This window comes from Grus americana, chromosome 5, assembly GCF_028858705.1.
Source record: "Grus americana isolate bGruAme1 chromosome 5, bGruAme1.mat, whole genome shotgun sequence".
NCBI classification, from domain to species: Eukaryota; Metazoa; Chordata; class Aves; order Gruiformes; family Gruidae; genus Grus; species Grus americana.
In genome coordinates, this window is record NC_072856.1 from 10,412,147 (window position 1) to 10,439,557 (window position 27,411).

Here is a 27,411-nt window from a genome sequence, read left to right on the forward strand (position 1 = left end):
TAAATAAGCCTGAAATGAGAGTCTTAGAGCCTATGTTTTGAAGTGGATGAAATGGGGAACTTCAGGCTCCGTCGTGGTGGTCCTATGGTATACACCATACTTCGAGGTAAGGTTTGATATATTTGCTGTTCTCCATAATTAGATAACTAGTTTTCCGGGGGGAAAAATGCCTTACGCTGTAGGGAGTTTATGTTTTAATGTCAGTCTTCAGTTTGTCAGCCATGACAGAGCCTGTGATGCATACAGAAGAGTACTATATTCAGTGCATCTTCATTTTTATCATTTTTTTTTAAAAGGACCATTAACAATGTACTAAGGCTTTTGGCAGATGGTGTGAGCTATTCAAGAAATAACTGCTCTCTTTAAGACAGCATAAAAGCTTCTACAACCAGTATAGAATAAGTACATTCTACGTACAGAGCAATCAAAATCCTCTTCAGATCTGTCTTGGGGCATGGTTCACTTTTGGAAACTGACAGTTCTTTTATCTTGTCACGCTTACTGGTGATTTTAGGTATCATAGCACCTTTAGAAGACTTGTAGCACTAACTTCTTAAAAAACATTCATATTTTTTCTTGTGACATGACTTTAACAACAGGTAATAAACACGTGAAGAAAGCTGGAAGTCTAGGTTTATATCCTTCCCTCTTACTTTATGTCATGGAGGATTCTAGAAAGAGGTCCATCAGGTCAAAAGTATCTAGAATGGTTGAAATAATAAAACACCACATCCCTTGCAGAAACTCCTTCATGCATCTGTGACTGCCACAGTTTGGAATGTGCATAGATAGCTAAGTGAGGCAGGTCCCTCTAAGAACTGCTTTTCAGGGCATTACACAGCTTCAGACTTTGAATTCTTTGTATATAGTATTAGTATGATGGGCAGCTTTGTCACTGGCTTTTCCAAATTGCTCTTTTACGTCGCCTTAAACGCAGGAGTGAGTTTGGCTGTAGAAACTGAAGAAAATGGAGAGATAAGTAAATGTTCTGGGATCATCACAAAAATCCCGTGGGGACAGCTGCATTTTGATCTTAATAGACATTGCCCATGCAGTTGTCCTTGTGCGTGGAACAATCAGTTGCCCGGTTTAAGGCCAAAGTCACATTTATTAGTGGGAGATGCAGCATTGGAAACTGGAGTTTACTAGGAAAAATTAGAACTTAATCATAACTGCTGCGTGGAGGCACTAGAGGACACCACAGTAACAGACAACGCTTTAAAAGTTCCCTTCTTGCCAGAGCATTGCTTTGCATATGCATTTATCCTGGTGTTGCAAGTTTGAAAACTTGCCATGCTGTGAGACTTCAGCTTCAGCAGAGGCGCAGACAAAAATTTTAGACGGGTATCATCATCGTCTGTTAAGATGGAAAATTGCCTCTTTGGCAATAGCAGTATTTATGGGATAATTAACTTATCCACAGGATCGTCCATGAATTCTTCCTCTTTTATAATGTCTTTTGAGAGGACATGCAAGTAATTCAAAGAGCAGAACTTATTTTTAGGTTTAGTCTGAGCCTGAAATAAACTGAGAAGGCTGAGTAGTGTTACGATAAACAGGGACTAAAACAGAGACAGGAAATAGGGGGTCTTTGGTAATGAGTTCCAGCCACTCTTGAAACAGAAAGCCAGAGAAGGCATTACTTGAAAATAGTTTCTCAGTGACAGCCTAATAATTTTAGCTTGTTATTCGACATTAAAAGGGAACAGTTTCTGCAGATTTATACTATTCTTGAAAGATCCTTTTTTAACAATCATTTAGCAAGTTATATTTTTGACGTTTTTAGAGTTGCATTGTTCTTGTTGCTAACCAATCTGCTGTTTAAAAAAACCAGATGTTTGGGGGAGAGTCTGAAGTTTATACAGTTGTGTGTTATATATACATCTGTGAGACGCATTTGGGATAAGACCGTGGGACAGAGGCAGAAGATTTAGCTTAAAATGTGAACACGCATTCAAGATTTTAGAAGTTGAGGGTTGAAAGGGGAAGAAGTCACAGCTATATCCTGTAGAACAAAGCAGTGCGCTTGCTTCCAAAAATTTCTTTTAACTGTGGGAATGTGACTGCTGAGATGGGCCCAAAGCATGGATGGTGAGATTGATATTTACAAGCACTTCACGTGGCTAAAGAGGGTAAGTGATTTGCTGGGCTTTGTTTTCTCTTTGTAAATGCACTTTAGCAAATCTTAGTCAGAATTCTCAACTTTGCAAAAGAAAGTATCGAGTGCCTCAGACATAAAATATTGTAAGTTTGCTCATGAGGAATGAATTAAAGATGTTTCTTCAGGGAGGAGGAGGAAGAGGCGGCTTGGGCGGGGGGGGGGAGGGAGAATCAGCTGTCTTTGTCTTTAAAAATGAAACTCTAGGATCAAACTTTGAACAAATGGCAATAGATTCTAGCAAGTGCTCGTGCTTTCCTGAGATTGTAATACAACAAAACAAATCCTGCATGGGAATGTATGGCAAAAAAGGAGAATGTGTTGTTTACCATGTTGTGCTTTAAAATGAAAAATTATTTGCAGTAGTTCTTTGCTTAATCAATTCTTCATCAGGGTAACTGTATGAGAACTTTTAGGATGCCTTTGTTTTGGATAAAAATGGTGGTACTTTTTTCCTGTGCCTGTTACTCTGATAAAATTATGTTTTTTTAAAAAGACGGTGGTATTAAAATCCTAATTTTGTGATGAACTGTCAGAACATGAATTAACTACATGAGATCGTTTTTGTCTTCCCATAAAAGAAGTAGATTTATGCAGTTGTCTCATCACCTTGGAAAAATCACTTAGTTTTTGTTAGCTTTTAGATTTTTTTAGGTTCTAAGTATTTATTTTTCAGTGTTTGAAAACTCCACAAATGGGATGTGAATAGATCCTTCACAGTATACTGTTTTTTTAATTACAATATTAATTTAATTGTATGTCATGTGAGCAGCACATCCTGTCATGATACTTTTAAAATATATTTTAACCGGTGTGTACTGCTCTTGTAAATTCTACACACGCCATTTGTGTTAGTGCTTCTGTATGGCACTGGATTAAAACCGCACATGTATAAATATGCACATGCACTCTATTTTTTTTTTACTAGTGGTATAAACATAATATGTAGGTAAATACTTATGTGAAATATGATTAGGAACTTTAATTTTGGTAGTTTCTTGAATGAATATAAAATATTCATGATATAATGTCAGTCTTTAATAAAAGCTTGAGAATCTTGAAGTTAATTTACAAAATATTTACATCAGGTTCTGGAAACTTAAGTTTCTGGAGTGTGGACAGGGAGGGGATTAACTGGGGAGCGGGATAGTGAATGAGAAGAGACAACAGGAAGTAGCTGTCGGTAACATTATACTATTAGTTTAACTTGTGCTCTGTGCAGTTAAAGCTAAGTAACTCTCTAGTGTTTTTTGAGATCACATATTAATTTGTTACTTAAATGAAGTTTTGAATACGGTATTTCTGCCACTCCTACTTCCTGGTTTAAATTTCGTTGCTAAAAAGGTTTGCTAACAAAAGGCTAAGGTGTGCAGTTATCAGATTGTGTGGCATTCAGGATACACTGAGGACAATACCATAATGAGAAAGGGCTCAAGAAATAGCTTCAGTGCAAAAAGTCTCACACTGACATGTTCACAGATTTGGAGAGGGTTAACACAGGGTGTCTTTAGGATGATTTTTCAAGTACTGTGTTCAGAAAGGATATTGTGTTCAAATGTAGCACAGGCTTTTACAGAAATTAATAATGCTCTTACAGTGGTTGCATGTAATTCCTTTTATGTAGGGTACATAAAGGAGAATATCAATACTGCTGCTTTTCCTTGCAAGCTCTTTAAGGAGGTAAGCACATGTGGGGGAAGGGAAGAGAGCTGAAAATGATCTTGCATTGTTCACAGGAGAACTTAGGCAGTCTGCTCCCAAATTCCTTTGACAAGTGATTTTAAAAAAAAAAAAAAAAGTTTAAACAATCTAAGTTGCTTATTTAATCCTCACGTTCAAGAATCCTAATGTCACATATCTGGCGCTGACTGTGATAGCATATAAAGATTTCAGGCCCTGCAATCATAAACTGTTGCTCTTTGGCTGATAATGAAAGTATGAGTACCCTCCAGAGTAACAAATGGCACTTAGCAGAGAGTAACTGCAACAGGCTTCCATAAACCCTTGGTGAAGTATGCCAAAACTGGCTCCAATTTCATTAATAGCAGAAATCACTTGAGAGACCGGGATCAGTTTTGATATTGCAGTTGGTTGGCTAACCTAGATTTGTGTGATATCTGTGGCTTGGACTGGCTTAGGGCAGCAAACAAATACAAAAATCACGAGATCCAGGCAGGCGAAATGAGATACAACTGCTATTTTCAGATGCTTAGAGTAGAGGATCTGGTTTTAAGCAGTAGTCTGGTAACATAATGTGTATGGTACCATCATGCAACAGCAGCAGGGACAAAGCAATACTTAGATCAAATAGCACTAAGGTGTCACCACACTTCAGCTCTTTCCGTAGAACTTTCTTGATGTTAAAATGACATGTGAAAAGTGCTGTGCCATGAATGGCCATAGGTATGGACTAAGCAGGCAGCAAAATGTAAGAGCAGGTGGACAGAGCCAAAAAAACATTTAGCTTTGTGTCAGTTGTATATGAAGCACAGTTAATGTGTTTTCCTTTGTTTACTGTTTTTTCTTCATTTGACTTTTTCCTGCCTTTTGCCAGTAATAAAAATTATTAGTCTGCAGTAGAATTTCTCACAAGAGGAAGAACTTTTTCTGATAATATCTTACCTAATATCAGAAAGACAAAACTATGCAATGGGTACAGCTATACCATACTTCACGGCATGTGATACTTTGATGGCAATTTCAGAACTGTCCCAGTTAGGTTATGCTCTCTGAGAAGCTGAATGATAATCTGACATAGGCAGATAGCACCGCCCTGGTTTCATGCAGCGTTAGAAGAGGTTGTAACACTGCCGATATTCCAGGATACCTTGTTAGTAAGACACAAAGCCTGGCTGAGGAGGTCACAGGAATTATTAAGGGAGGCATCTCTGTCAGCTATCTGTTTCTAGAAGGATATGGAAAATTCTTGTGTAGTTCTCATAAAGCAGTTTGTGGGAAGCGTTTTGCAGATAACCTATGTGTTATTTTACAGGGCCTAAGCATAAATCTGTCACTGGAACCTGAGACACTCCCAACTACCTGAAGCTGAAAGTGTCTCATCTTTAGCAAACTTTTGGTTTTCCCAAGGGATTTGGGTTAGAGGGTTCACATACAATTTCATCTGTTGTGTTCTTGCTGTATTCTTATCTTTCCATCGGGCCTTGATTGGAACACACCATTCCGAATAAAAATGGCACAACCTCTATTTTTGTATGTAGGCATGTAGATATAACCACAAATTATTATCAAGCATCACAAACATAAATGCTAGTAGTTACTAAAAACAGTATTATGTGCTCTCTAAGAACATTATAAATTAACTGAGCTATATGAACTGCAGTGGATGGAGCGTGGCAACATGGAAAATCTCTTGCCTCTGGAAAATTTTGTACAGTAGTAAGATGTTCTATTTTGAAAGAGAGATGCCTTCACATGAAATGGAGGCATGTGATGACTCTTGTAGCTTGCCTTAGACTTACCTTTTGAAGTACATGCCACACTGACCTGAAATAAGTATATGTTAATCTTTCCTTTCCTTTCTTCCGGATGCTATTCATAACCTGTACTAGCAAGAGGTGGAGCAATCAAACCCCTGCTATAGCCATTAAGCTTATTATACTGAGGGTAAATCTTAGGACTTCTGTAAGGATACCCTCTTTCAAGTAATGTCACTGTCTGGAAGAGAAAATAGGTATTAGTATTAGGAAAAATTATCCAGAAAAATATGTGGTCAAAATTCTTTCATTTTAAGGAGTACAGAAATTGGCTCAGCTCTGTCTTTACTTAATTTCAGACTATATGCTGTTAGCTTTTTCAAAGTGACTGCCTCTTTCACTTAACCAACAAGAATCAACAGCGAATAGAAATTCCTGTTGTTCCTTTATTAATTGCCTTCAGATGAAAGGCAAGAATTACAGACCCAGAAATCATGTTCCAGCCTTCTCCTCCTCCTCTAGTACACTGAGTGAACATACATATATTCAGATGGGTGTGTATCTGAGGTAGCGCTAACATGCCAAGAGATTAAACTTGTATTACATCCATGCCAAAATAAAAATGTTTACTGTGTAGGCTACTCGCTCATCAAAACACAATAGCAGCTACTGTGACTCATAACACCAATTCTGCTGATCCCAAAGAGTAATAAAGAGATAGAAAGTCCATACTCTTGTAAATATTATCAACTCTAAATAGCCTGGAAAAAGTCTATAGTGTACATTTTCTTGTATTGAAATACAGTACTGTGGTCTGGGTGCCGTTAGTAGTTTGCAGGAAAACTGGTTGAACTCTGCTGGCTACGCTCCTTGTCTTCAGCTTCTAAACTGCAACAAAAGACAATACATCAAGTATGTGCCTAATCTTCCCCATTAATGCAAGTATAGTTGCCACAGGCATCTTATTCAATTATCAGTGGAACTGAAGGTGATTCATGTGACTGAATAAGAAGAGAGGAGGGTTATGACATAATCTGTCTTCTAAAAGAGGGGGATGACTTGTTGAAAAAGCTTACAAATCACCACTCTGACTGCCAGGTTTCTTTTCCCAGCTCTTCTCCCCTCCACAGCCCAATATGAGATCCATGGCATTAGTGACAAATTTCTGTATAACAGCTTGCTGATCAACTTCAGAAGTTGGTATTTTTTGTTTTAAAATTAGCTGTATTGGAGAGTCTTTGAGCTGAAACTGAAACAGCACACATGAGGAGAACATAAACTGGCCTGTATTCAGTTTTATTATCTTGCATATGTGCTTGCTTTAAGGGGCTTACTTTTACAGCCTATCGAGATTCAGCTAGTTGTTCTGTTACAGAAGCTTCTGAACAGAACATCTGTATAGAAGCACTATACAATGGTTGTCTTCTGTTCTTACAATAAGCTGCATTCTGAATTGTTTCCTATTAAAATAACATGCAAGAAAACAGCATTCCATGCTTACCGGGCTCAGAGAAGTCTGTTGAAAATTAAGATAGCTAACTAAGTCGATCAAACATTTCTTTCCTTTCTTGCCATGCCCTTTTATACTTTTGCTGATTATCCCCATTTTAAATTAAAGCTATTGAATCATACTCAAGTCTGATTTTTTTGTTTGTTTGTTTCATACATTCTGGAGGAATATTTAAGCCTTTTTCTTGGAAAAAGACTCTGTGCTGACTTGATTATGTAAGTGATACTTAGACAATTTTCCAGCAGCTACCAATATTATGTCCAAGTTAAAGAGCATATTCCAGAGAGAGATTTGGAAACTAAAGATGAAAAAGAAGCTGAAGCAAGTGATGGAATGCAAAAGCCTTTGGGGTTTTTTCTAGAATCAGGAGAAACAGTTGATTTAGAATTGTTTGAGGAAACATTTTATGTTAATATCTGATGCGATCTAATAGGCATTAAACTATATACAAAATCTCTGTGGAGACTATAATACAGGTGCTTCAAGAAATTGCTTTGTAGCTGCCTTAGGCAAAGTATATATGGTATACACTTGACTTTCATCTGCAGTGGTGCTACCATCAAGGTAGTTTCAACTACCTTGCCTTAGTATATCTGTCCTTCTACTTTGTTATCATGTGTTATCATAAACTTTTTTGTATGCTTTATGCAATTGCTCTCATTCTTTCATTACAAGAAATATAATTAACATATTTAGCTTATAATTTGTGGAGCCCAGGTAACGATCTTTGGTCTTTAAGGCTACATCTTCTGAAATAACATCTTTGTGGAAAACCTTGGTGATTCAACCTTTTGGTCATGTGGTTGCAAAAGTCTAGTGTTTATCGTTTGCGAGCTCTTACACCAAGTTGAGTGGTCTGTAGTCTTATGACTTTAGAGTTACAGGTCCTATGTTCAATTGCTGCTGATACATGTGATATCTAAGTATACTTGGTTACCTCTCAGTAGTGACTTTCGCAACTGCAGAATGCACTCCAACCATCCACAGATGGCCTTGGTTCATATTACATTGTTTTATCTTGTCTTTATGCATGCCACAAAGATTTCCCAAGTCTTAAACAACTGCTGTGTGTCAATCAGCCACTTTTATTTAGCAAGTCATTTTCTGTCTACTGTACTTTTCTGTACGTATCTGAGCACTCTCTGGCTGACCTATTGGCAGGGTTGATTTTTTCTTCATCTTTTTCTGTTCACATGGGTGTGATTCACTAGCTTTTACATGGGTATTGAGTATTGGACTTCAGCAGAGGATATTTCACAGTCACTCAGTGCAGCAGACATCATTGGAGGCTATACGTATGGTAAATGTAAGTGCAGTAAAATATCTTATTTGTGATTTGATGTTGAACTAATTCTTAATTACCGATTATATAAAATGTTGAATTCTGTTTTGCATTCATGACAGAATGGTTATGTAAAAATGTGTTGGCAGTAATTTAACTCACCGTGCATGTAAGGCAGGAAGGGGGAAGTGGTTACATGAGTGGTTACAGGTATATTTCTTAAATCTAGCCTAGGAAAATAGCAAATAATGGCAGGAGAAAGGGTGCAAAATCTGCTTGACTAGGCAGTCTTCATCATTAGGTTTTGTCATTGAGAGAATCTTTGCCTGCCTAGCAGTGTGCTGTTCTTCCCTGAAAACTTGATGTTCTAGGTGCTGGAAAGTCTCCCCTCCCGCTGTGTGTGAGCTAGAAACATACTGGGGGAGTTTGTGGGCTCTCTATTGGGAAAACTCATTTAATGGTATGTAATGGAGTTTTAACCCTAATGGAAATGTAGCTGCCAAGGCTAAAGATTTTGTATTCTAAAGTACAGTAGTAAAGACTATTCTAAAGTACAATAGTACTGTAAGTGCTACTTACAGTAAGTAAGTAAGACTTTGCTCTCTGAGTGGAGTAACAACCCAGGCAGAATGGCTGGCAGTATGATTGAGGATGCATAGCTGAGGTCAAAGGACTATCTAGACAGATATACAGAAATGCATTTTGTTTACTTGTGAGGATTCCTTATTTTCATTATAGTACTACAAAGGTTAATAAGGAATGAACTTTGAGACCATACGGACTGACTGGCCAACTTTTAATACAAAGGGCCTAAGTTAAACTGAAGATGCATGTTTTATAAACACAGTGGGGAGTTTTGGGGATGGGTGGTATTTCTTAATAAAAGGAGAAGGCTTGAAAAAATTACATTGAGATGTTAGGATAGATGGACAGAGATGACAGGACAGAGAAATTCTAAAAAATTAAAACTAGTTAGGAGAAGAGGAGGGAGTGAAGTCACCATTCCTCTAAGGCTGTTGTATACTTACACAGGGGGCCAGCTCCCTACAGGTGCCACTGTAAAACTTATTAATTTGTCTGAAACTTCTGTTTGTGTATGTTATGCACTCACATGTGCATATTTAGAGCCATTTCTGTGTGGTCTTGAATCTTAGTTGTACCTACTATAAACTGGTCAAAAGCTAGTGAGAAAAGTATATTCTCAGTAGAGTTAACATACTCTTCTTTTGACAACGAATGCTGGTGAGGTGTGAGTGAGATTCTGCACATTCAGTTTTTCAGTGTTCTTGTTGACTCTCTAAAACAGGGAATAAGGACCGAGCTTAGTGAATTTATAGGTGATTCTAGTTAGGAGTCTTGCAGCCGTGCTAAAGGACATGATTAAAACATCTGAAGGGCCCGATATATAGGAGAACAGTATAAATAATAGGACGCAAGTCAGTATAGTCTAGTGCAAGGTTATACATTTAAGCAGAAACAATGAGTAAACACAGGATGAATATCCATGGTGGTATGATAAGAACCAGTAGGTTGAAGTCGAAGAGATGATGATTCAGGTTACACATGAAGAAAAATGTTCTAATGATGGGTAGCTAAGAAGTAGATTATCTGGGGATGCTGTGTAATCCATTTCCAGAGGCCTTTAGGAGAAGACGAGACAAGAATATTGCAAATAATCATTGGTCCTAGGATGGTATAATGAATCAGATGATCTTTTCAGACACCTTTGAGTCCTGTTTGTTGGAGTCTTTGTGATTCAAAATTATCAGAGACAAGGGTGCTCAGTTACTCAGCTCAGATCATAGATGCCACGCTTATATCTAGTTTAGCACTTTATGGCTTGAAAAGTGTCTTTTGGTTGAATAAATATTTGATTTCTTGACTTGCATTAATTAGCACCATGTTTATTTTCACCATCAATTTTACATTTGGGCCTGTAGACCTTGGTGGAGATGAAGAAGCAATGAATGTATTTAATATTAAAAAAAAATAATCCTATTCACAAATGTTCAGTTGAAAAAGAGAGGACAGCGAGGATTATCATTATATTGGTGCCATTGTACAAGTAATTATAAATGAGTAATCAGCTGCAGACTACCATAGTTGAAGGGAACTCAGTGAAGTTGGATTCTTGTGTTAGCTAAAAGCCAGCCAGAGTGTTTTATTCCCTGGCAGAAATGCATTGTCCGCAAAGGAGCTGGGAAATGAACCACTAAGGGCTCATGTTACTTTTGATGCTTTAAGGAAACAGCTCCAGAGTTACACAATGTTTTAGTATGCAGGATGAAGCTGTGGGACTCTTCTAAATATTTCAAAATAAAGCTGCAGATAATTTTTTCTTAATTGTGGTGTTTGTCTCTGGAGTATTAAAATTCATAGGAAATGGGACATAATAGTTAGGAACAGGCCATATTTTAGAAAGTCTTGCTCCTTAGAGCCATTTAGAAATCCATAAGTGATTATGTAGCTAGAGTAGTTCCTGATTAAGAATTTGATAATTTAAATAATTTGTTAATTTATAACCAAAAAAATTATACTTTCACTAATTTCTAGGAATAGTATAATATATATGGCAATTTTTACCATTTAAAAATAAACACCAAGATTCCTTGACTTTGGCAAAAGACTGTTGAGACCAGATGTTTCAAATGAAATGGTTTTTGTCTTGATAAGATGGCATTTCCCAATGAAATAATTTGCTTGAAAATATTAAATCTATTCCTATACCGTTCTTGATTGCTCGAAATGAGAAAGTATTCAAAATCGAGCTAAAAAAAGGTACATACAAAAGCGTTAATGTATATGAAATAAACAGTTTTGATCCATAGACATATTTTTGCATGTTTTTTGCATTATAATGACCACTCAATTTGTATCGGTTTTTATTAACTATTGCTTAAAATGTTAATATTAACTGTAAAAATTCTCATAGCACTTTTTTCCCCCCCAGTCACAGGTGAATCATCATTCATCTAATAATGAAACCTATCAAGAAAGATTGGCACGATTAGAAGGTGATAAAGAATCGCTCATACTTCAGGTATGTCTTAAAGAGAACATTGTCTATGTAGTTGATATTCAGCGAATAAAAGCTGAAGTGACAGAGTATTTTCTGTCTAACAAATGTTAGCGGGTCACCAAATGTAACTGTTATTTAATCAGGACTTAATTTATAATTTGTATAATCCATCTAATTGGTTTCATGGTGGGGTAACTGGGTAGAGGAGAGAGGAGCAACAGCAGTAAGAGGGAGAAGAATGACAAAGGGATAAAAAAACCAAACAAAAAACCCCTTAAAAATAGTGCTGTGAAGTCCCAAGCCAATGCTGTGGTAGTGATTCTCATTATAGATTTGCTAGGTTGTACCAGCTGATTTTCTAGGTTCTGCATGCCACCATTTTTAATTAACTGGAAGACTGGCAGATAGATAGAACTGATATTTTTCCTGCTTGTATACTGTGCCAAAGTTGCTTTACATCAGCAAAAAGCTTGAGAGGGAGGTAAAGGGGGAAAAGAAAATTCGACAGTAAAACTCATGTGTAAGCTCTTCCAGGTTTCCAGTTTCTCAGTTTACCAAGCCTTTTTCAAACAGATCCCCTGTGCCATGTGAGTTTTCCTCCTGGAGAAAACGCTTGTTCATAGAATTGTAGAATGGTTTGGATTGGAAGGGATCTTAAATATCATCTAGTTCCAACCCCCCTGCCATGGGCAGGGACACCCTCCACTACACCAGGTTGCCCAAAGCCCCATCCAACCTGGCCTTGAACACTGCCAGGGAGGGGGCATCCACAACCTTTCTGGGCAACCTGTTCCAGTGCCTCACCACCCTCACAGTCAAGAAGTTCTTCCTAATATCTAATCTAAATCTACCCTCTTTCAGCTTAAATCCATTACCCTTCGTCCTATCACTCCATGCCCTTGTAAACAGTACCTCTGCAGCTTTCTTGTAGGCCCCTTTAGGTACTGCAAGACCACAGTAAAGTCTCCCCGGAACCTTCTCTTCTCCAGGCTGAACAACCCTAACTTTCTCAGCCTGTCTTCATAGGAGGAGTGCTCCAGCCCTCTGGTCATCTTCATGGCCCTCTGTGGTGGGTTGACACTGGCCAGGTGCCCACCAGAGCAGCTCTATCACTCCCCTCCTTAACTAGTCGGGGAGAAAAAGTATAACGAAAAGCTTGCGGATCAAGATAAGGACAGGGAGAGATCACTCACTAATTATCATCATGAGCAAAACAGACTGAACTTAGAGAGAAAATTCATCTCATTTATTACCAAGCAAGACAGAGTAGAGGAATGAGAAATAAAATCAAATCTTAAAACACCTCCCCCCACCCCTCCCATCTTCCTGGGCTCAACTTCAGTCCCGGCTTCAACCTCCTCCCCCCTCAGCAGCACAGGGGGACAGGGAATGGGGGTTACAGTCAGTTCATCACACATTGTCTCTGCCGCTTCTTCATCCTCAGGGGGAGGACTTTCATCGTTCCCCTGCTCCAACGTGGAGTCCCTCTCATGGGAGACAGTCCTTCACAAACTTCTCCAATGTGAGTCCTTCCCACAGGCTACAGTCCTTCACGAACTGCTCCAGTGTGGGTCTCTACCATGGGGTGCAGACCTTCAGGAGCAGACTGCTCCAGCATGGGTCCCCCGCAGGGTCACAAGTCCTGCCAGCAAACCTGCTCTGGCATGGGCTCCTCTCTCCACAGGTCCTGCCAGGAACTTGCTCCAGCGTGGGCTTCCCACAGGGCCACAGCCTCCTTCAAGTGCCTCCACCTGCTCCAGAGTGGGGTCCTCCATGGGCTGCAGGTGGAATCTCTACACCCCCTCATCCTTCCTCCATGGGCTGCAGGGGGACAGCCTGCTTCACCATGGTCTTCACCACGGGCTGCAGGGGGATCTCTGCTCCGGTGCCTGGAGCACCTCCTCCCCCTGCATCTTCACTGACCTTGGTGTCTGCAGAGTTTCTTACATCTTCTCACTCCTCTCTCCAGCTGCAAAAGCTCTCTCTCTCTAACTGTTTTTTGCCCTTCTTAAATATGTTATCACAGAGGCGCTGATTGGCTTGGCCTTGGCCAGCAGCAGGTCCGTCTTGGAGCCGGCTGGCATTGGCTCTATCAGACACAGGGGGAGCTTCTAGCAGCTTCTCACAGAAGCCACCCCTGTAGCACCCCCTGCTACTAAAACCTTGCCACACAAACCCAACACACCCTCCTCTGGACTTACTCCAACAGGTCCATGTCCTTCTTGTTTTGGGGCCCGCAGAGCTGGATGCGGTACTCCAGGTGGGGTCTCTCACCAGAGCAGAGCAGAGGGAGAGAATCACCTCCCTCGACCTGCTGGTCACGCTGCTTTTGGTGCAGCCCAGGATACAGTTGGCTTTCTGGGCTGCAAGTACACATTGCTGGGTCACGTGGAGCTTCTCATTCACCAACACCTCCAAGTCCTTCTCCTGAGGGCTGCTCTCAATCCATTCTCCGCCCAGCCTGTATTTGTGCCCTGACCCATATGCAGGACCTTGCACTTACAACTTATGTTGTATAACTTAAAATAAAAAAACTTTTTTTTTTCTAGATATTGCTAAACTGTACCTTACATAATTTTCTGCTATTGCTAAACTGTACCATACTTTTTAAAAGTGAAGCTGGAGATTCTTTAAATGGTCTTTTCATATCCTTTCTTTTTACACTTACAAAAGCATATTATAAGCATATATATTTATATCAAACAGAACTTAACTATACTGGGTAGGTGTTCTCCCTACTTTCAGTTACTAGTTTCTGTAAGCATGTTTTATCCTGTATGTTCTGTTTGCACTTGTGTTAATTTACTGAGCAGACTTCTCACTGCTGTTGTTAAATAAACAACCAATGTTTTGGGAGACATATGCTTAGGCTTGGTTGGATTTTTTCATCACTGTTAAATTGCTATGATCAAATTTAGAAAGAAAAAAAAATCCTGAATGAAAAACAAACTTCTGGTTAGAATTTAAGTGTTTAAGTGTGTGCTGCAAATTCCCTTTTTTTCTGAGAGGGAATCAGGTCAGGGAGACATCACAACTGATATTTATTAGAACACCTTTTATTAATCAAGTGGTTATTAACTGTAACATCTTGATTCTGTTAATAATAACAAACAACTTTTCACACAGTACATTTACTCCTTGTACAGTTCACTCGCACACATGTGCACGCACTCATAATTGGAGCAACAATTAGGAGGCCAAACCCAGCTGTTTATTCAGAAGCAGAGGGTTGTACTGATGCACCTGTGGCTTTGGCCCTGAAGGCCTCCTTTTTTTCCATCGTATGTATGTATAGTCCTGTACTCTTTGTCTGCATACAGCAATCACTGTCATCTTGGATGTGGGTCATGCTATACAGCCAGTTGTTGATGGTCATGCGTGCTGCTGGGCTTGTACAGACTTAGCAGAATCTTTGTGTTCAAAGTATATCAGTTTTTGTGGATTTAACAGGACCGCTAGTCTCCAGCGCTTTTAAGTTCCTGAAGACTGTTCCAGGCTACTGCTCAGTTTGTACTTTTCCTGTCTTTGTCCTGCTGATTTTTAGCAACTATTTCTTCATCCACACAAATAGGTACCTATAGAGCAAAGCCAGCCAAACTCACAAAGAAGGGATTTTTATGACATGGCTTGGACACCTGCCTATAGTTTTTCTCAGAAGGAATGTAGTAAAATCAAATGTAGAAATTGTCTTTCTCTTGCCTTTTACTCCCATCACACCCCCAACAAATCCAGAGGCTTAATCAATATTTATGCATTTTGCTATCCCACTGCACAGTATTGCAGTAGAACTCCAAAAACCCCAGGCAAATAAGGTAGATGAAAACCTCAGTCTAGTAGATGAACATCAGCAACAAAAAGGTGCCAGGATGGAGCTGGGATTAGAACCTGGTTTACACCAGTTCTGCATATTCTAACTAAGCAGTCAAATATGAGGAACACGGGCGAGTCCCATGCTGTGGTTACTCCTGAGGGAGTCTGCTGGTACAAACCTGGCTCCTGGGTGTGACCATTGCCGTGAAGGATGAGAAAGTGGTGGGAAACAGAGCGCTGTGCGGTCTGTAGTGGAGGCTAGAAATGCTACAGCATCTGGGATACCCTCTCATAGCTCAGTGCCTGTGTATAGGAGCTAACGTACTTCTTTAGGTGTTTGATTTGTTTTGGGTTTCTTTTCCACAAAGATGTTTTAAACCCTTATACCACTTGATTTTTAGCTAATTGTTCAATATGCCTCACTTTAATAGATACTTACAGAAAATATATTATCTATAGGCTGACTCTTGTGGGTGTTGCATTGCTAAGGCAAGATGGACTCGCCAGTGTAGCATATGCTGAGGTTATGTTCTGTGTGCAGCCTCCTGATTCCCTGAAGAGTCTGGCAGATGTGATCCTGAACAGAGGGGAAAATATGAGCTCAAAGTGGCTAATGTGCCACTCAGCCTCACTACTGGAACATCCAACACATGCTTCTAAAGCTGCTAAGGTTTTACTAAATTCCTTTGCAGGTCATGTTTGACATACAGAGTTTTCCTTACAGGTTACAATGCTAGTTGGAACCTAACCGACACTTTAAGCAGAGCTTGTTTTCTTTCTCTGGAACCTGCATCAGACTGAAGGAGAGGTTTCAGTTTGTTTCTTCTTGCTTTCTGATCTCGGGGGGGGGGGTGGGCCATCACTCATTTAACGGGAGCAAACCAATAAAGTAGACAAGCAGACTTCCTTGCGGGAAGTTCCCACCCGTCCCAGCTTGGATGTGTCCCCCTGCCATCCGCCTTCACTCAATTCTTCCTATCATTTCTCATCCGTAACTCATCTGTACTCTACCATACAACCAGCTACTTTAAAAGCAAAAAAATTAGATAGTCCTCTTCCCCGCCGCCCCCCCCCCCCTTTTTCTATGTTCCTTTCCCAGGCATGCTTGTCATTATATTTGCAGGTAAAACAAATACAGATCAGTCAGTCACTCCCTCAGTCACTCCCTCTGCAGCTTTCCTGAAGTGAACTCAAATGTTTGTTGATTGGTTTTAGAAATGCTGCGTAGCAGGTACATCTTAAAGGTTTCACTTCCACATAATGTGCCTTTTTTTTCTTTGGGTTTTTTTTTCCAAATAAAGGTGTTACAGGGTTGGATATGAGAGCATAGATAAGTTTCTTATTAACACATTTCATTCAAACTGGAGTTTAAACACCTAAGGTTGCTTTTTTGTTTGAGATAAGGTTTTTTTAGTATAATCAAGGCTTTTATATAAATAAATAGTGAAAATGAATATACAGAGTGTATGTGCTGCTTAACGTAGGAATGAACACTCGGGTTTTTTCCACATCTTTCTAATGTTATCCTGAGCATAGTTTTTTCAGCTCTGCAAGCTTTGAGTTAGGCTGCTGGGGTTTTCTTATTACAGACTCACTGGTCTGCACCACCATTCCCACAGTTCTTTACCAGTATTGCTTATTGTTGCTTTTCCTCGGATTCATTGTCTGTATCTCACTTATTTTGCTTTCGTGTTTTGGCTTGCAAAGCCTGGGAATTTTTCTTGGAATAGAACTTTGCTGCTGCTAAAACATGCCTTTTACTCATTGCATTCTTTATAACTTCAGAACGCTTTATTGATAGGTAAGCCAGTTTTCTGTTCTTGTAAGAAGTAAAGTAATTGGTTGGTTTCCAAATGAGCAGTTTTACTGTTCATCCGTTTTAGGGAGTGAAATGCTAATGGAACCTGAAATGGCAATGCATGCTCCAAAACCACTTAAAATATTTTCAGTATCCTATGTTCTTGTTTGGTGCTTTCTAATTTTTCAGAGTTTTGCTGACTCAGGCTACCTATAGGTAGTCTTCCATCTCTTCTAGAAATGCTCTTTCTTTTTTTATATTAAAACAAAATAATCGGGGGGGGGGAGGGATCGGAGGGCGGGGTTGAAGCAAAATATAGGTAAGACTGAAAAATTGTCGGTCTTGATAGAGGAGGTTGCTGCAGCGCACAAGAATATTAAACCGTTGAGACTTTAAAAGAGAACTTGCTGTTAAAATGTGCATTTGAATGTTAATTGCATAAGGTAATTGAAACTTATTTACAGTCAGTTCAGTAGCATTGTGCTTCTTTTCTCAAATTACAGGTGAGTGTTCTTACAGACCAGGTGGAAGCTCAAGGAGAGAAAATCCGGGACTTAGAAATCTGTCTTGAGGGGCATCAGTTGAAACTGAATGCTACAGAAGAAATGCTTCAACAGGTAAAAATCTGGATTGGAAAGCTTCTTGCATAATCTTCTCCAACAGAAGGGTGAACACATATAATGATCAGCTTGTCGGCATGTGTGAGTGCCTTTGGCAACAAGATAAAATGGGGAAAAAATGTCTCTTTTATTGTTCTCTTACTGCTTTGCACTTCCCTCCCCCCCCAATAAATGTTTCTTTGTTTTCCTGTTGCAGAAACGTTTTACTGGCTGGTTGCATAATACTGTACGTGGCAGCATGTAAAATGAAACTATTGTGTCTTATTTGTACTGTGCTGACAAACTAAATTTGGACATGGTTGAGTAACTGGTTAGACAAGTTAAATGTATCTAATATATGTAGGAGTTATAGAATTAAGTTTTATTTAAATATCTTCTGTTTTCTTACGGTTTTGGAGCTGAACAGGTAGTAAGTTGAAATGAATTACTGTATCAATTTTGGTTCTATAACCATTTTTGCTTAATTTAGGAGTTTTCCCCTTATTTTTGAAAGAAAAACATATTTTTGTTTATTTCAATGAACAGTTTCAGGCTATGTGATTTAATTTTTGCTCTTTCATGTTATATGTTGAGGGAGCAGAACATACGATAAATTAAATACCTTACAGTTCACGTGTTACTGCAGAGCTGGCAGGTCTATCAATGCAAAAGAACTTTCCTGGTACAATTTTCTGTAATTACAGGTCATCCACTGGTAATACAGTACATAGATATCAAAAATGGATTTGAAACTGTAAATGATCTTCAAAATCTGCAGCAGAGATTTGCAGATAGATACTGTTCTTGATGAACTTACTTCATCTCCCCACTCAAAATGTTGTGTTATAATTTTATTATTTTAGTCCATGTGAAATATATAAGTCTTTCTATGAACTATTCATAGCTTTAAATTACAGTTGTGTTAATCTATATAAACTTGGTTTACTATGATAAGGATCTGTGTACGTATGTATGTAACCAGTAGCAGTTTCTATAAGATAAACTTGTATCCTAAACCTTTTAAAGTTATAATTCTCCAAGCTTCTCTAAAAACAACTTGATCTCACGCAACTTTTGCAGCCCAAGATCCTTACAGCTGGGAAAAGTTTTATTCTCATACTTAAATGAGGGGACATTTTTAAAAATACAAATAGCATGTGTCTTTAGTTTTTCAGTGAGGTCTGAAGTGAAATTCAAAGAACAGTAACTATTTTAGTTATGAAAATCTGTTTTCAGACTTCAGGAAGGCATTCACAATAGAGTGTAGAAGTTTCCTGTTTCAATCTAAAACTAGATAGTTTTTTGGTGACTTCTGTTAGAACTGTTGCTCTGACTTAAAATTTTCTGCTCTGATAGTCTTCTGAGGAAACTGTGAATTTAAAGCCTGATTGAACAGAACACTGAAGCTTCTGAAAAGAGAATATAATAATGTATGTACATTGCTATTTCAGTGAAAATGTTTCAATCTACCCGTCTGGCATTAAGCACGTGCACAAATTGCTTACAAAGCTGATCCTAAAGTGATAAAGTTACAAAAGTCTGTACTAAAGCTAAGGAAGTCAGAGAATCTCCAAATATGTTTAACATAAACCTTAAATCTAAATTTTGAATTCACTTTGAGTAGCTGTAATTGTTGCCAAATAGGATTAATTTCAAATTTATTTTCTTTTCTGTACACATATTAAATAGTTAGCAATAAGCTCAAATTCGTTGATTGTTTTGTGTCATAGTTTTGAGATCTTGCATTTGAACATAACTTAGAGAAATACTGACAAGCTTGCATGTTGACTGCTAACTTTCTAAGTGACTGCTCCCTCATGCTTACAGTACATATGATAGCTCAAGTTTGGGCTTTTTTTTAAGAGAATTATCTCAGCCACAACTTGGTAAAAATTTCTGTTTCATTTTAATCCTATGAGTTTGTCCATTTGAACTTTGCACAGACAGACACGTATACAAACACATACGGTTAGTATTTTAATTTTAGTGTGAGCAATGTACTTTCAATAGCTGAACCAAAATTAAAAAATAATTTCAGTGTGGAACTGAGATATTTAAAATATATTTTCTCACTGGAATGATAAAAAATGATGTTGAGTTAACATTTTAGTTTTATGAACAGTGAGAAGAGCAAATGAAATTATATAGTGGAAGTTGATGAGGGAATGGTAGTTGTGATGTCTTTCTCACATGGATTACATCCCCCAGTAGACAGTGAGATATGGGAAACCCACGTTAGATCTCTCAAAATCTCAACAGTCAGAGAAACTGTACATTTATTATGGCTTAGCAGAGGGCCCTATTTGTCTATAATTTATTTTGAAGGTCCTTTTCTCAGTTCATCTTGCTGAAAAGATTACACTCTATAGGGAATGAGTTGAGATTTGGAGAGAAGAGAATGACCTGATAATGTGATGATTAGGACATTCATGTAAGATATGTGGCCAACGGGCCTTCTTGCAGCTTATTTGTCAAAAGTGGAGTAAGCATCTGGCCTCAGGGACTTCAACAGACTGATGGATCAATCAGGTTTTAGGGAGCGTTGGGTTCAGATCTTCTCACCCAGCACTTGCCGGTGTCCTGTACACATGCTCATGATGCTTAGCAAAGTGATGAAAGATACTAGTACTGTCACTGAGATTTTCCAGTCAAAACTATTTAGTGGGTCTTTCAAGACAGTATTTATTTATTTTTACAGTAAGCTAACTTATTTCTAATAAGAAAAAATCATCTAGCTCTATGTACCAATATAAATATCCTTGCTTTTTAGAAAGACTTTTATTATCTTTCTGAGGTGCGTGTAAATCCAATTTTATTGCGTGGTTCTGCTTGCTTATTTACAATATATTGAACTCCACTGATTTTTACCTTTGTGAACTTAAGTCGACTGCTTTTTCTAAATGGAAAATGAAACGATAAAGATAATTGCCCTAGCTTGAAAAATCTTTAGTGTATATTAGTAGAACTAAGCTAACTGCAGTATGGATAAGCATATTATTTACTTATCTGGCATAACATATACCTGAGTCCAGGATAAGCCCTGTCTTTTTAGTTTTGGGAACTATAAGAAAAGTGACTTTTATGTAATTCTTTGCCCAAAATGCTGCAATAAAAAAATAATCATACACTTTGTTAAGATAATTTAATGATGAGATCTGGTAGTTCCATAACAGAAGGGGTATATAATGCTACTCTGCAAAATGGTTTTTGCTGAACCTATGCTAGCAGAGACTTGTCCAGTTTGTCAGGGTGGGGTTACTGGCTAAAATCCTTCTGGCTTATGATTTATGCACAGTTGTTTTGAACGCTGCTACAGAGCGATCATGGAAACACTTTCGAAACAAAAGCTAAAATAAACTTTATATGAATTATATAAAATGGCTGTTCAGCATTTAGGGTGGACATCTTGAATGAGGAATAGTAGAACAGACACTGCTGCCTCTGTGCAGAGTCATGATTCTTCATCACTCTAAGAGGATGGTGCAATATCCCTTAGTTGAAATGTGAACTTTCAAAAAATGAGTTGAGCCAATCTAAAGGTTACTGCTACAAAAAGGAGAAGGCCTCATTCTCCTTTCATCCTTCTATCTGTTCCTGACCTTGTGTTTCTGTAACTTATTTTATACTGACTCTCATGCCCATCAGACTTTTTCCTCAATGACTGGGAGAAAACTAACTTGGGGTTTAAAAAGAAGGGGATGTTTTTCTGCTGGGTTAGTGAGTTGAAAGAGCTCACAGAAAAGGTCAAGGCGTGGCATAAGGGCAATGGTGAGATGTGCATTTGACCTAACTGTTTATGAAACCACAGCCAAAGAAAGCATGGCTCGGCAGCATTTGAGAAACAAGAGGATCCTGCCTAACAGATGCAGAGATGCCCTGGTGCGCAGTTACAGATAATGCATGTATGTTTTCATGAGATGTGATGCTTACAGTGTCAAACTCAACATTTTGCTTTTGTAAGGATACTTGCTCCACTACAGACTCTAATCAAGAAAAAGCATTTTTCACTTTGAAGGTGTTTGCATTTTCTTTCTTTAAAACAAAGTACGTCTTTTGAAAACTCATGAAAGTCAATGGCAAAACTTTAACTCAGTCCTTAAGTATGGTTCCTGTTTGGCCAAGGCACATGTTTCCCTGGTCATCCTTCACAGTAAATGTTAGGAGAAAATTTTCTGAAGCAGCACTGAGAGCAAGACGCCAGTTTGGTCTCACTGAATTGTCTTCCAGTGGTATCTCTTTCTTGCCATCAAGTGTGTAAAGAATATGGAAATGCCAGCCTGTGTGAATAGTTACCTGCCTTGCCCCTTAGCACATTGTAATGAATGTCATTAAATAAATAAATAAAAAAACCTCCTGGAATTATCCTATGAAAACAATTTATGCTGTGACAGTCCATTTCCAGTACATCAGCTGCTTTAAAATGTAACATTACAGCCAATTCTAGAGAAGAATGATGTGTATGTCTCTTGCTCTAAGTTAGTTTCTGCATTTTGAAGTACTGTCTTCCAGTCAATTTTAAGAAATAAATATTTTTTTTAAGATAAGAGAGGGTCTTGTACATCTGCTACGTTAGCCTTGAGGGAACCTCCTACCAACTTGCTAGCAACTTTTCTTTACAAATGTAGAACAGAATTGGAAGGCAAAAGTAATTTTTGCTCTAGAAAGTAGCCTAAATTGTCCCATAGTAGAAAGTACCAGCTATGCATAATGTAAACACATTGGTGCTATGGAATCTATGCTGTCAATCTTGACAGCTATGTTAAGTCACTTTGAAAAGTGAATTTTCTGCACATACAGATTTCACCTCCACAGTTCTTTTAAGTGCATTTGATTTGGTAATCACCATGAGTAAGAATAGTTAGTTACGTCTTTGCTATTCCAGTGCTGCATTTGATTTCTTTAACAGATACTAGTTCCCATTGCAGCTCCGTGACATGAAGTATAACTGTACAGCTTGCTTTGCCAATCAGGATGCTAGTCTGTGTGGCAATGTCTTTCCTGTACCTGACCTGTACCAAACCCTAGACGTAGTTTGACCGTGAGTTTCTGCCTTGCATCTTACTTCCAACACATAATTGCAAGAAGCAATCCAGGGGACTCTTGTCAGATGGTTGCATTGTGTAAACTTGGTTGTGTCTTCTATAAAGTAAATTCTCTTGCAAAGTACAAGGCTCTTGGCTTTAGGATTATTTTTGTCTTAAAAATACACATAGAAACTGAAATGCTGGAATGCAAACAGGAGTGAACTTCTGTTTCTCATGTCAGTTTACAGCCAACTTCTGCCTAGTGCAGAAGAAAGTGTGCCAGGCAGCGTCCTTTGTGGCGCACAATGGAGAATCTTTTAAAAACCAGTGGATTAAAAGAATGCAGGGAGGAGCTGTATGAGAGCAGGAACTTGAATCCAATGTAGTTTAGCATGTACCTGTTCTGGTTTTGCAATTGTCTTACACTCAGGGGAGACAGAATCCCATCTTGGTTGCAGAGTATAAATCTGGTATGTATCTGTTTGCTTCTTGGGAACTTTGCTGGCTGGCAAGGATCATTCCTTCAACTTTCAATTGCCTGAGTTATCTGATCTTAGATGAATTTTAGCACTTGTTTATAGCACGCAGTAACTTCTTGCCAGCAGCTAGCTTAGTGTTTCAGATTTTGAAGTGTGCTCTGTGCTGCTCTGGTTGTGAGGCATAAGGTTTTTGGAGTGCGCTCTTAATTTGTGCAGTTTGTCTATACAGGTGAGCATTACACTGCTTTGTTATTTTACAGTTAACGTAGGCACGAATCTGTTCATCAGGCGTATGCAAAGGGCTGTTCAAGCTGGCAGTACAATGGGAAGTTCTGTCCTTTCCGTTGCTTAACTATATAATGGGTAAATGATGAATTGGAGGGCTGTAATTCACTCTCTGCTACTGATTTGCACCATTTCATGGTGATTACACATGGACATTGCTCTCAGCTGTGTTTTCAGTTAAGCAAATATCTTATTTCTACCACAGCTGACACACAGCACTTGAAAAGTGCAGTCCTCATTAGTGGTAGTTCTTGCTGAATTTTTGCTTACCAGGTAGGTAGCTTGGTTGGTTGGTCAGTCGGTCTCAACTATTTTAATAAGGGTGAGAAGTATGAGATTTGAGTATTATAGTTTGTACAGTGCACAAGTGCAAAATGGGATCTTTGGTTGTTGGGTTTTTTTCCTACACTTGACTAAAATCTTACTTATGGTTTCTCGATCAGTGTATGGCATGATTGTTTCTTCTGTTTTGTGGAGTGCTGAATATCCTGGAATTTTCTGTGCTTGCAGCTGACAGCCTAGAATAGCATAGTGTCCTCTTTCTAAGCTATTTTCTGTCTTGTTAAATTTTATGAGCAGCTTTATAAGAATTACATATTTCTAAGACAACAAAATGTGAAAGTGAAATAGCACGTGTTTCAGTTTCATTGGGAATATTGAAAAGCATGGTTAAAGATTTGAAAAGTATACAGTGTGAATTTTTAAAATACATATGTGTTTGGAAAAAGTTTGCTGTTCATTGATCTGTCTGGCACATGCATATTGTAGCTTCTGCATGACTCATCTTTGTAAGTATTCTACTCTAAAATGGCTTTTTTCCCTTAATTTTTTAAAGTAAAAAGTTGATTTTAAAAAAACCAAACAAACAAAAACCCAAAACTTTGATGCATTAAATTATACCTTTAGTGCATTATAAAATTAAATCCAAGTATCTTGTTTATAATAAGATTCCTTAGAATATGTTCTATTTCTGTTCTGTGTTTCAGCTCTTTTAAGATCCTCTTAAAGCTGCTACAGCCCAAATTACCATTTTGCCTGTCTTATATTATCTTTTTTTCTTTAAAACCAATAACATAAATTTGTATTTTCTTTTCTTACAATTGCATATTTATTCTGGCTGAATTCCAGTTGCATCATACCACTGAAATACACTATAATTTCTCTGGAACAAAATGGGTCACATTCTTAATGAGCTGTTCACTGTGAGCATCTGCTTGAAGATGAAAATAATTGCTTCCAGATGTTACCATTTCAAGAGAGGACATTTCCTTTAAACGGCACTTTCTTTCAAAGCAGAAGTTGGATTCTCTAGATGCAAGAGAAATTGTCAGCTGTTTTCAATCAGTGTAGCTCCATTGAAAACAAACTAGGGACAGTTAGCTATTTTGTCTATTTTAAGGCAAGAGTTTTATGCCAGTTTACACTAGCTGAAGATCTGATTCTCCAGCTTCAGAGAAAACAGTAAAATTTTGAATTGATTAAAAAAAAAAAAATAATCAGTGCCTTCATGCTCACTTATACCAGGTAGCACCTTAGTGTTCACATGGAGCTACTGAACTCAGAATGAGTGGAGTGGGGTATTACTCTCCGTTGCATAACTAAGTGTAATTTGGGAGTCTATAGAAAAAGTAAGGAGTAATGCCAGATGGTGTACTCAAAGGGTAGATCTTTAGTTAAAAATCTCTAGAGGGACACCATGTCTCCTTGCCTTATTAAGAAATCTTCCTGTCTTATCATGGAACCACCATGTCAGTGTCAAAAAAAAATATCTAAATGTTGTGTCATTTCAACAGTGAATAGAGTCTGTCCATGGGGCCAAAGTCACCTCAACCTGCTAACCTTTTCGGTGTTCAGTGGCCTTATTTCATATCAAAGTTCTCATTTATAGCTATGTCTTAATCTGCAAGGGTCTGCTATGTTAACAGCTGTACAGAGGCTGTTCCAGTCCTGATTAGTGCTTGATTTATTTCATTCAGAGGAAAAAAAAACAAACCATGAGGGTACATTTCTGTTTATTTTCCCATCCATACACAAATATCATTGTCAATGTCAGCAGGAATGGGCATGGCACTGGGAATAGTGGGTGGCTTAGATAATTGGTGTTGCAATGCAGATGCAAGTTGAATACTATTTTTAATTTGGGCAGTATTCCTCACTAGACTAAAACAATGTACGTGTAGAGCAGATTTGGGTTCCAAATAAACTTTAACTGTATAATTTTTAAAATAACCTTTGTGGCTTCCTTGGCTCCAAGCCTTGGTCTATAACAGTTTGTGGAAGAGGAAGAGATGAGAAAAGGGTGATGGACGGGGCAGTTTCTGATTGCTTAGTAACATTAGTGTAGATCCAGAATAACTGCGGTAACTTCAGTGAAGTCACTTCCATGTAATTCAGAGCAGAATCTGCTGTGATTCCTCAGTGCATTTCATATGATCAAAATGCCAACAAGAGTTATGAATTACCATAAAATTTTTTAACCAGTTAGAAACCTATGTTCTTTTGCAAAAATTAATTAGGCACTTGGAAAGTTAGGTATTTTTTTTTTCAGTAAGGCTTAAACTCCTGAATGGATTCTTTTTTTCTCTTTGCAAGTGGAGGCCAACAGAAGCATTTTATATATAATATGCTCTGTTAAAGTTTAGAAGATTTTTTGCTTTGGCTTTCTTGAAAAACTGAAAGATGCAATGAAGGTGTGAATATTGAATGTTTTCCAGTGACATCACTCTGCCCAAACTATGCCTTTCTCTGCAATCTGAAAAACAAACTCGGGGCACACAAGCAGGAGTCATGGCCAATTGTTTCTCGTCGTGCTGGTTTTGGCTGGGGTAGAGTTAATTTTCTTCATAGCAGCTAGGATGGGGCTATGGTTTGGGTTTGTGCTGAAAACAGTGTTGATAACACAGGGATGTTTTCGTTACTGCTGAGCAGGGCTTACACAGAGCCAAGGCCTTTTCTGCCTCTCACACCACCCCACCAGCGAGTGGGCTGGGGGTGTACAAGGAGTTGGGAGGGGACACAGCCAGGACAGCTGACCCCAGCTGACCAAAGGGATATTCCATACCATATGACATCATGCTCAGCATATAAAGCTGGGGGAAGAGGAGGAAGTGGGGGCGGGATGGCGACAGCAACATTCAGAGTGATGGTGTTTGTCTTCCCCAGTAACCATTACGTGTGATGGAGTCCTGCTTTCCTGGAAATGGCTGAACACCTGCCTGCCCATGGGAATGAATTCCTTGTTTAACTTTGCTTGCATGCACAGCTTTTGCTTTACCTATTAAACTGTCTTTATCTCAACACATGAGGTTTTTCGCTTTTAACCTCCTGGTTCTCTCCCCCATCCCGCCATGGGGAGAGCGAGTGAGTAGCTGCGTGGGGCTTGGCTGCCGGCTGGGCTTAAACCACAACACTCATTTACACTGTTACTCGGTTTAGACATTATTGCTGTTCAGATTCCGATTAGGGCATACCACTTCTCAGTGCTATTCCGTCCAGAGCGTGTAACCTTCAGAAGTTAACAAGTACTACATCATGTAAACTTGCAAGTACTATTAGCATGACTGCAGAAATGTTACTTGTCTTTGGTACTCTATTTTGGTTAGGCTGCTCATTCTGCAGTACATTCTTTATTGAATAGCACATGATAACAAGTTCTAAAATGTTTCACTATAATACTAAAATGTAGCTTTGTCCAATGAGTATCTGAGTAGGTAGCTAACTGTTTTGTAATGTATCATGTGCAGGTCTCTATGGCATTATGTAGGTTTGTTTGTTCAGCATTAGTAGTGTTTTCTGATTTCTTGTCTGCCCTAGGAATTAACTCTGTTACACGTTTTCTTGAAATGGGGAGGGGGACACAGTGGTTTAGTGATTAAAGCTGGAGAACATTTAGGTGAAAATAGCTGCAGAACTTGAGAAACGCACAGTTGGAACAGTTCAAGGTATACACACTGTGAAGAGAGGTAGAGAAATTTGCTTTCATATGAATTTGCCAATCACTCCATTATTTATTT

The 27,411-nt window shown here is 38.6% G+C and overlaps 1 protein-coding gene across 3 annotated transcripts in view; it reads left to right on the forward strand.

Annotated features, from left to right (window-relative positions):
• The window catches only part of PPFIBP2 (PPFIA binding protein 2), a 108,329-nt gene that overhangs the window by 46,287 nt on the left and 34,631 nt on the right, over positions 1-27,411 (forward strand). For 2 of the 3 annotated variants that reach the window (XM_054826818.1, XM_054826820.1), the window contains 2 exons: positions 11,335-11,424; positions 17,515-17,628. In XM_054826818.1, the coding sequence (XP_054682793.1) occupies positions 11,335-11,424; positions 17,515-17,628 (204 nt within the window). Of the gene's footprint in view, positions 1-1,342; positions 2,133-11,334; positions 11,425-17,514; positions 17,629-27,411 lie in introns of those variants that run through there. The other variant, XM_054826819.1, reaches the window with a different exon arrangement.